The sequence below is a fragment of the Coptis chinensis genome, chromosome 1 (genome assembly GCF_015680905.1).
Source record: "Coptis chinensis isolate HL-2020 chromosome 1, ASM1568090v1, whole genome shotgun sequence".
Classification (NCBI taxonomy): Eukaryota; Viridiplantae; Streptophyta; class Magnoliopsida; order Ranunculales; family Ranunculaceae; genus Coptis; species Coptis chinensis.
Genome location: NC_141456.1, coordinates 391081 through 400991, shown reverse-complemented (window position 1 = coordinate 400991; position 9911 = coordinate 391081). Strand labels below are relative to the sequence as shown.

Here is a 9911-nt window from a genome sequence, read left to right as displayed (position 1 = left end):
GCGTTCCGTGTAAACAAATACTAAGATTAGCACATCATTTTCGGCACGCACCTTAGACTGGCAGTTAGTGCCACAAAAATTTGAAAATCAGATTTGCAGGGCCGCGCCAATTTTGACCCATTTTGGACAACAAAATTATGACGTAGATTATCCAACTATGGAGATATCTTGGGCCAGCAAACCACCCTGAGTGCAATGGAGGTCAACCTAACTAACCTGGCCATAGACCTTCCTGATCGCCCATTGACCCCGTCCAGGTAAGTATGTATCTCAATATTTGGCATTACCTTTAGTACATCCATCTATGCCTTACAAATATCACACCTCTTCTATGTGGGACTAAGTCAGGTTTAAGAGCCGAATAACATTCTAAGACACTCAGACTTTTGGCATCATTCGGTTGTTCAATCTGGCAGATCAAATCAACCAGTAATGTTCATTGATTAGTAAAAGGCGGATGTTAGGCATATATGGTCCATTAATAAAAACTACTCGATCGGTGTTTTTCAAATCTTTTAAACATCCATAACCTTACTCTAACATCTAAATTAGGTTTAGGAAGATATGATTGTTTTTTTGAATTCTAGTTATAATCTAAAAATAATATAAAACATTAAAGGGGTTGAATATAATGCATTCATGGGTTAATATCATATGAATAAGGTTTTCTAAATTATTTTAAATAATATAAAATTAATTTAATTTCAATAAAGTCGCGAAGTTTTGGTAAATTATTTAAAAAGATGGATATTGATTAAGAATAATTAACCCATTAATGTCTTGGTAAAAATTTACCAATAAAATCATAAAATAAATCCATGATGATTAATATCCAAAATAGCATGTTATACTTTAACATATGCTATTGGATATAAGCTTTGAAATTTTTCTCCTAAATATCCGGCTATGATATAGTGTAGAGATATATATATAGTGGTCGAGGTTTCAAATCAGTGGCCCATGAGTATTCAAGAGATTTTCTCCGCCATTCTCGACTTCTTGTAGTTATCCAGCGTCCCAAAAAGGACTTGTATCACTGCAAAAAGCATTGAAAGGCAAAAACTGAAAATACATATACCAAAAGCAATCAAGGAAATATATGTTTTATAATGATAAAACTTATACCAAAATGAGAACAGTGTCTTACACGGTGGCTTTATTTTATCTTGAAAAAAACTTCGTTTTAGAAATGCTTACAGATTCCTTGGACGGAAGTTGTTCAACCTTGGTTTAAAAATAGCTTACAAGTTTGGAGAGTCCAAAACTTCACGTTAATCAGGAACAATGACTCAACTAAGACCAACCTGAGCGTGGAACAGTTAGAGAAAAGCTTACAAGTCTGCAAACATCTCCACTTGTCTAGAATGAAAAAACCATTTAATTAAAAGATTAATACTTGGACAAAAAAGTTTGAACCATGAACCTTGATAGACATAGGTGAATGTAAGGCCAGTAGTTCAACAAAACACATATGGAAATATACACCGCGTGAAAATAAATACTGTACAGCTGTACTAGCTTAAGAAAAACGCAAAGCCAAGCCCGGTTAGTCAAGTGACCAATATATGTTTGGTTGGTTTATGACAAAAATGCGTTTGGTTGGTTTATGTGTGTTCTCATTTCTTCTCTTCATCCCTTTCTCTTTCTCTGCACTCTCAATCTCCATTCCTCCCTCTCTATCTAACTAGAAAAACTATGTGAACAGTGAAATTTTCCGCTTATACTCATGAACATATTTGGTTATTACAATTATTATTAAAAAGTAGATATGTAATATTGTAATAAGATATGTTATCTAACTACTTTAAAAAGTTTGGTTCGGTGAATAGTGCCTTTTTCCGGTTATACCCCTGAACAAGTTTTGTTATTACAATTATTATTAAAAAGTAATTTCGTAATAAGATATGTTATGAAAGGGTAAGACCGGTATTTGACCAGTAAAATTTAGACGTTTCACGTAGACTCCTCTTTTTAGAATTGAGATATTACCCTCCTTTTTGCAAACAATTACGGAACTGCCACTGCCCAATGTTTGGTTATTCACGTGGCGTATTAAAAGGTAGATCAGTAAAAGATAGTGGAAAGGTAAGACTGGTATGTGACCGGTAAAATTTAGACGTTTCTCTCTTGATTTAGCATATTATCCTAAGTTTTGCAAATATTTACAATATTACCACTGCCCAAAAAACTGACTCTTCTTTTTGAAATTGAGACATTGCCCTCATTTTTTTGCAAATATTTGCGTAATTGCCACTGCCTAGTACTAGTCTATAAAAGAAGGTCCAGAAGGGTCCGGTGGGATTTAAGCAATAGTCCATGAGAAGATTCTAGACATGGTCTACTTATTATGTTCTCCCGCCATTCACAGAAATAAGCAGAAGAAAAAATGGATGTGGAAACAGCACGAGAGCTAGTAAAAAAAGGAGGAACACTTTTACTACTAGATGTACCTCAGTTCACACTCTTTGGCATTGATACTCAGGTAATATTTTTTTTTTTTTTTATTTTTTTTTTATTTAACACCTCTCCCCTAATTTTATATATTAGGGTTTCAAGTAATTATTTTTATTTTTTCAATTGTAGGTTTTTTCAACTGGGCCTAATTTTAAAGGCGTAAAGATGATTCCACCTGGTCCTCACTTTGTGTATTACAGTTCCTCAACCAGGTTAGGCCTTTTTTCTTGTTTTTGTTTACATTGATAAAGATCAGTTTTTGCATGAGAAATTTAAGTATAGTTGGGTGCAGGGATGGCAGTGAGTTTTCACCAATAGTGGGCTTCTTCATTTACACTTATCCTTCACAGGTAACATGGCACAGTCTCATTCCTTGTTTCGTTCTTGTCATCAAATGCTGTTTACAACTCTATTTTCATTTGGTTGAGTCCAAAACCTGTAATCAGTATTCACATTGAAGAACTATCTAGTGTATTATTCGAGTAGTATTTGGTTCATCTGGAGTGGATTTAAACTGACTTGCAATATCTGCAACAGGTAATTGTACGTAAATGGGATCAACAAGAAGAGCGGTTAGTGAAAGTGTTAGAAGAAGAGGTTTGTAATAGTTGGGAACTTTGATGCATGTTAATTTCTTTTCATTGATGTGTATGTGTAATTCATCAAAAGCAGAAAGATATGACTGTATCATGATTTATTTAAAACAAAATACAGATTCTAATGCAAGCATTCGAAGTATATTTCGGAACCCAATTGTGTTTTCTAAACAGTGCATTAGAATTTGTATTTTGAACACGATTGTGCTTGCTAAACAGTGTGTTTTTGTATTGACAGTGGTATCTCTAGAGGATTTTATGACATGATTCCTTTGATTGTAACCATTATAATGTGACTTTCTATCTTAGGAAGAGAGATACTGGACAGCAGTAAAGAACTTTAAGTTTGATAGCCACCTTGGGCCTTATGCTTTGAATCACTTTGGTGACTGGAAGAATATGTTTAATTACATAACGAAGAGCACCATTGAGCGCATTGGTATGTTATTTGGCAACTTTAGTGTCCTTCCTTGCTCACAGTTCACACTTTGAACGATAGTTGGCCATGCAATTCAATTTCATATAGTGCAAATATGGTAGTAATAGTAGATCCCTTTATACCTTAATGTTACATGCTTAAATTGAATTTTATCTTTTAAGAGCAAAATAGTCAATTAAGGTTTTCTCAGTCGTTGTACAATTCTGTCAGTGTTTATCACTTTATCTTATTAATTATGTTCTTTCATTGACAGAACCAATTGGAGGGGAAATAACAGTCACTCATGAATCTGAACTTGCTGATACCGTTCATAAGACAGCTATGGAGAAAGCTTTGGTAGAGCAACTGAGGAATAGCAAGTTCTCAAAATCCTCTGAGAAAGTCAACAACCGGAATTGCTACTATACACCAATTCCCCGTGATGTCAAGCGTAAGGGAATTAGTGGAGAAGAACTTACTTCGTTGAACCTTGACAAAGTAAGTTATAGCTATATACACATCTGAAGGTATTTTATGAACATTTCTTGTATTGGCAATTTTCTTTACAAAATTTTTGTAAAACACTTAAAACCATGATTTTTTTATTTCTGATTCGAGTGGTTATTCTTTTCTTTTTCCAGACGCAGCTATTGGAAACCATACTGACAAAGCATTATGGAGGTGTGGAAGATTTGCTTTTGGGAGAGCTACAATTTGCATTTGTTGCTTTTTTGGTATGCTTGGACCAAATATACATCTTATGAATGGTGATTAGTATCACTTTATCTTTTCTGACATCCAAAAATTTGCAGATGGGGCAATCACTTCAGGCATTTCTTCAGTGGAAAGCCATAGTTACCCTTTTATTCAGCTGTACAGAAGCGGTAAGTCTTGTTCAATCTGGAAAAATGCCTGCTTATCTCAAGTAATACCAATTTTTTGATATCTATACTACTTTTATATACATTAATTGATAGAAGTATGACTTTTATATAATTAATTAATAGAAGTGAGAAATTCTTTCTTCAGAGATCTTCCATCCTGATGTTTCTGAAATATATTCAAGGACAGCTTTAGTTAGCAGAACTTTTTCGCCTTTTCAGTTGTAAGTTGTAATTATATTGGTCATGAGAAACCATGGATAGGATTAGAACATATAGTTTGAATAAAAATTTGGGAGGTTTCGGAGGATCTCTGTTAGCAAAATTCGATGGAATTTGTGACTGTGAGCTGGGTATATTGCCTGTATCATCAATAATGACCTTTCTGTAGTTTCTTCCAAATACCATCCTTGAGTTCATGTATGCGAAAAGATGGGTGCAATATGTATTGCATGTGTTCCATCTCAAACTTTAACTATTTGTGTATTATTTACCTGAGCATGTGATATTTTCTTTGCAGCCTTTTTCTACAAGGAGTCATCTTTTCACAAAGGTAATAGTATACACTATCCAGTGCTATGTTATGTTGAAAGTTCCTGTCACGAGAATTAGAATATTCTTATTAATAAAGCAGTTTTAGAAGCAGTAAGTGATTGACTTAAGCAAAGAATATTTCGCTTCTGGTTGTCAACATATTATAATATTAATAAATGTATGCAGTATGTTATACTCATGCTGTAACAAAACATTAGCATGTCACACTTGGTGTCTTGGACACCCGTGAAACCGTTTTCTTACTTCCTATGCATATGCATGCTTAAATTTGTCATTCACAAGTTACAGCTGGTGTTCTCCAACAACCTGTTAAATACCTTTTCTGTTTCTCTGCACATGTCTATGGTTGCAGTTTGTTAAAGTCATCTACCACCAAATGAAGTTTGGGCTTCAAAATGATCATACAAGCATAAGTGGCCATGAAAAAGGGACAGTGTTTTTTCTGGATGATTCATGGTTTTCTAAGGACAATTTTTTGCACCATCTTTGCAAGGTAACAGTGTGGGAAATATGATGTTCTATTTAAGTATTTGCTTCTGTGTTTGAGAGTTGTATATATAGTTCAGGGCTTGGTATATAATCAATTTGGTGTTTTAATATGTATGTGCCATTGTGGTGCAGGAGTTCTTTCTGTTGGTGCTAGAAGCTTCAGTTGTTGATGGAGATCTTTTATCATGGGTTTGTACTTTTCTGTAACTCATTCTTAACAAGTAGAATCCATCTTCTTTTACTAAGACTTTCTCTTGAGCTTTGACTAATTGGATATCTAGGTCATTGAGTATGCAACCTATAGAAGAGAAATACCAATAAGCTTTAAGTTTCGTTTAGCGTGTGATAATCTTACCTTCTGTTTGTTTATGCTTGTCCAATTGTTGCTCACTCTCTCGTACTTCCCCTAATGAAATTACAATGGTCTTTTGAACTATGAGGAAATGTTGATCTTTTCTGCTAAAATCAAGTATATTAGACCGTATAATATATCATACAAAAAACTGAAAGCAAGTAACTGGCAATTGTACATTTTGGATATTCCAATTTCACTTAAATTCCTCACAAAGGTGTGTGGATTTATTGAGTTCTATGAAAAGATAAACAAGTTTTTCATCAGTTGGATTCACGACCGAAAAAAAAAGTATTGAGGGAGAGTTAAAGGACCAATTGTTGACTAACTCATGTTTAGTAATAGTTTTTTTCATGATTTAAGGTGTAAAGGTTGTAAAGATAGAGATCTGTGAAGTTTATGTTTTATACATCATACAGTGAAGAACAAACTGGTGTAATTCCTCTCTGTCAAACTACCCTATTAGGAAGAAATTTACATTTGGACAATGTATTTGTATGTGGTATGCGAATGTTGAGTGAAAAAACAAGGACAACCCACAAATTTAACAATGGTGACTTTTGGTTTCATTTAAAAATCATCTGTGTGAGGTGACATGCAGTAAAAAACACCAGTTTTAATTCTCACAACTGTAGTTTGGATTTGTTACCATAATCATTGTTGATTCTGGTTCTCTATGTGATGCATATTAACTGGTAGGTTTGCTGTCACAGACCAGGAAACTCAGAGAACTACTTGAGACAACTTTAGGGTGGGACTTCCAGCAAAATAGTGCAGCGTGTGACTTTTATGGTGAAGATGACGAAGTCAGTATGATTTGGTTTAATTTGTTTATTTATTTTTATTTTTTTTGGTGTATTTTTATTCTATATGGTAAGACGCATTGAGATTTGGCCCCATAAACTTTTGCAGTATGCTCCTGTTGTTGAAATGCTGGATGACATGAACTTTCATGAAGCTGGGACTCGTACTTAGGTAACAAATGTGATGCACTTGGGATCTTTATCAGGCCAGTTGAGGTAATTCTATGTTAAATGTACTTGCATGACCTTTGGAGTTTTGTTGATCAAATCTTGTATTCACAAATGTTTCGGCTGTACCAATTTGTATATAAACTTTGCTTTGACTTTGCTATACCTGAATTGGCTGATCTTTTATGACAAAAACTCGCTCTCTCTCTCTGGGGTGTATATAAATAACACATTTTGTTTGAATCAACTAGACTTACCAAAACCTGGGCTCACAAGCAACCAGTGCCATACTCTTAAGGATCCGAAGAAACATAATAGATTTATTAAGCGTTACATAGTCACTGGAGCTTTACAAGGAAATAGTCAAACCCGAGGTGATTTTTCCATATAAAGGGTATCTGTTTGATTAAGAGATCAAAATGTTTTCCGAGGCTCAAGTCCGTTGGTGCTATTAAAGAAGGGTAATCTAAGATGCCAAAAGTTTAGAGTTACAGAAACAACACTGATGGGATGATGGCTTATGACCACTGCAAAAAATCGTCTTATTTATCTATCCGGGAAAAGAAAAACAAAGCACAGAAAACAGAGATCTTTAAACCGGAACAAAAGGAAAAGACCAAAATAAGTTGAATCTTGTTTATATTTGGACTTCCAATTATTGCTAAGCATTTAGATTTTGCTCCAAATATACTGCTTCACTGACAAAATTCTCAGTTTCCTCAAAATCTATTTTTTCTTGTAATTTCTCAGAACTCTCATTGTATCCTGCTGTTCTGTTGAGCATTATAGCTGTAAGATTGACTCGATTTAGATGGAGGTTGAAGGAAGAATTCCTTTTTTAGTCAAAACACGAAGAAAGAAGTAGAAAATTTCAATATCATGACGAATTCTTCAAAGGCTTCTCTAAAAGTGCCGATATGTACATCTCCCCCATCTCTGGTCCTCTGTCAAGCTTTCTTCCAATCACCCATTTCACCTTCGTGAACCCAATACCCTCGATCAGAGGCACATAGACGTCCAACTGCTTATCCACACAGAAGAAATGGTCTAACCAAAATAACCCACCAGGTCTAAGCACTCTGTAGATATCAAACAACAAGAAGTGCAGTATCTTTGTAGGAATCCAATTACTCATAACATGCATTGAGTGCACAATGTCCAGCGTGTTATCGAAGAAGGGGAGTCTCTGAGAGATGCTCACATACAAGGGTATGACTCCTCTTGAAGCTATGAAGTTGTTGAAGGGACCGTTAAAGTTCATAGATGTCGTTACGATTGTTATGTTCCTCTCCATCATCCTCACTGCGAATGTTCCAGAGCCACCTGTTGAACAAGGATTTGTCAAACAAAACTTATATCTTTGATAGAAATGCAGTTTGAGAAGGAAATACTAATCGAAATTGGTTTATTGAATAGCTTTTGTAAATACAAACTCAACATTACCTCCAATGTCGAGCCCAATTCGCACTGTGCCAGGCCTTTTGCTTGCGAGTACCTCATCCATGGAAAAGTCTAATCCTCCACTGCTTTTCCACCGAGTCTTCTCTCTACTGTTAAGATCAAAGCAGTCCTTACAGTCATCAAACCCCTTCTGATTGCGTATTCTGTTAACAAGGCAGTCGTAATTCTTGCATGAATAAGCAGTCCACACAACGGAGTTATCAGAGGGAATAGACCATAGGCTGAGGGGAAGTGGAAAAGGTTCAATATAGTGAGGAGAAGCTGCAGGGCGACAACGACGGCGAGGAAGAGGTTCACAGCCCTTGAGGAGGAGCTTTTGAGCTAGGAGTTCGTCCTCAGGACAAGAACCGTTAACATCGTATGACATGTACTGCTCTAGATCATCTTTGAAGAGAGTGCATGGATGACCAACGGGAGGATGCATAGTATCAGAGTCAAAGTTGGCGCTGTACCCAAATGGGAGTGGCTGTGGTGATGTGAAGGCAAGGAATTCAGATGCAAGGTGGGTAGTAGTGGGTGAATCGTCAGCGGCACCATCACTTACTAAAATGGTGGAGGTGGTGGCAGCAGTGGGGGTATAATTGAAAGAGCAAGATGAGAAGGAAGAGAGGAAGAAAGTGAGGAGATTGGAAGACACTAGGAGGAAAAGGAAGAAGAGTCTAGTGTAAAGAGAACCAGTTGTACGAGCGGAATCCATTTTTTGTTTAAGTTCTCAAACTACTAAATCTAAACACCTTTAAAGAGTTTTCTAATTTGTTGCGATGTTTCGGAGTTTGATTATATGCTCTCTATTTTCATATAGGTTTGGATGACATAAGAGTATTTTATGGTGTATTAGGCAGATTAAGTAAACGAGTGTTAATTTGATTAGCTGTCATCGTTTGAAAAATATGTGTCAGGTTCAGTGCTGTAGCACGCTTTCATCAGCTTAACAATGCCAATCTGGCTAAATCCGAGAATTTAAAAAAAAAATGATACAATTTTTTTTTAGAGTGGTATATTTCAACGTTGTCTCAAGTATATATTGCAATGGAGTGGACTATATGATATTGATATGAGATCCGTACTTAATTGATCCTTGTTCTCGCTACTTCATTCGGCCAAAGTCTGCATCGAGTATCCCCCGACTAGACAGGAAGCTAGTAAAATTTTCAACAATCAAGTACTATTTTAGCTGAGTATACATTGAAAAGATGACATGTGACATGTTTGTTTATTCATCACCTTCACCAAATAGGCATTGACTTCATCCTTTTACCACTTACCAACTTCATATTTTTTTTCAAGTAGCAGTAGCATGGCTGTTGAGAAACGTGTGGTATGGTCCCAACTCTCTCGAATATGGAAGCACTTTTAAGACGGAGGCTCTTACGCTCTAAAAGTCACTGCTATTTTTGAAATATTCAAATCAATGTTTTCTAATACAGATATTTAGAGGGCAGCTTGCTGCTTCTTCGGTTCTGCTATTAGGCTGTCTGACATCTCTTGCAATCACGGGATTTGTATAGTTTATTCAATGGACCGTTAGAGATGTCATGGCTCAAAACTTGCAACTTGACTTGGATTCAAAATTTCAAATTCAATCATCGATAGGTGAGCCAAAAAAAATTTCCAAGTTCATACTTCGAAGTATAAGAACTCACAACTGCACACGGAATGCACGCAATTCTTCAGAAATAAGAATCAGATAGACATTAGACAGTAATCGCAATTCGTGCAATTTCACATGCTTCG

At 35.7% G+C, this 9911-nt stretch overlaps 2 protein-coding genes and 1 non-coding gene across 6 annotated transcripts; 1 reads left to right on the top strand and 2 right to left on the bottom strand.

Annotated features, from left to right (window-relative positions):
• Nucleotides 1-105: 105 nt before the first annotated feature.
• Nucleotides 106-265, bottom strand: LOC147521038 (U1 spliceosomal RNA). The gene has a single exon (XR_015206063.1). It is a non-coding gene; the product is annotated as a U1 spliceosomal RNA (small nuclear RNA).
• A 2036-nt stretch (nucleotides 266-2301) lies between these two features.
• Nucleotides 2302-9748, top strand: LOC147521036 (AAR2 protein family). Of its 4 annotated transcripts, none has more exons than XM_086568178.1 (14): nucleotides 2303-2482; nucleotides 2584-2666; nucleotides 2747-2804; nucleotides 2992-3051; nucleotides 3360-3489; nucleotides 3743-3966; nucleotides 4110-4202; nucleotides 4281-4352; nucleotides 4870-4902; nucleotides 5257-5397; nucleotides 5526-5582; nucleotides 6459-6551; nucleotides 6658-6764; nucleotides 9471-9748. In XM_086568178.1, the coding sequence occupies exons 1-13, from the start codon at nucleotides 2387-2389 to the stop codon at nucleotides 6718-6720; spliced, it is 1203 nt and encodes a 400-aa protein (XP_086424304.1). In that variant the 5' UTR covers nucleotides 2303-2386; the 3' UTR covers nucleotides 6721-6764; nucleotides 9471-9748. The 4 variants fall into 4 exon arrangements, with proteins under 4 accessions (XP_086424665.1, XP_086424304.1, XP_086423947.1 ...); XM_086567821.1 differs by having other exon boundaries at nucleotides 9468-9748; XM_086567467.1 differs by lacking the exon at nucleotides 9471-9748 and having other exon boundaries at nucleotides 6658-6963.
• Nucleotides 7228-8992, bottom strand: LOC147521037 (putative methyltransferase At1g29790). The gene is made up of 2 exons (XM_086569318.1): nucleotides 8160-8992; nucleotides 7228-8039 (listed from the first exon to the last, which is right to left on the bottom strand). The coding sequence occupies exons 1-2, from the start codon at nucleotides 8872-8874 to the stop codon at nucleotides 7594-7596; spliced, it is 1161 nt and encodes a 386-aa protein (XP_086425444.1). The 5' UTR covers nucleotides 8875-8992; the 3' UTR covers nucleotides 7228-7593.
• Nucleotides 9749-9911: the final 163 nt, after the last annotated feature.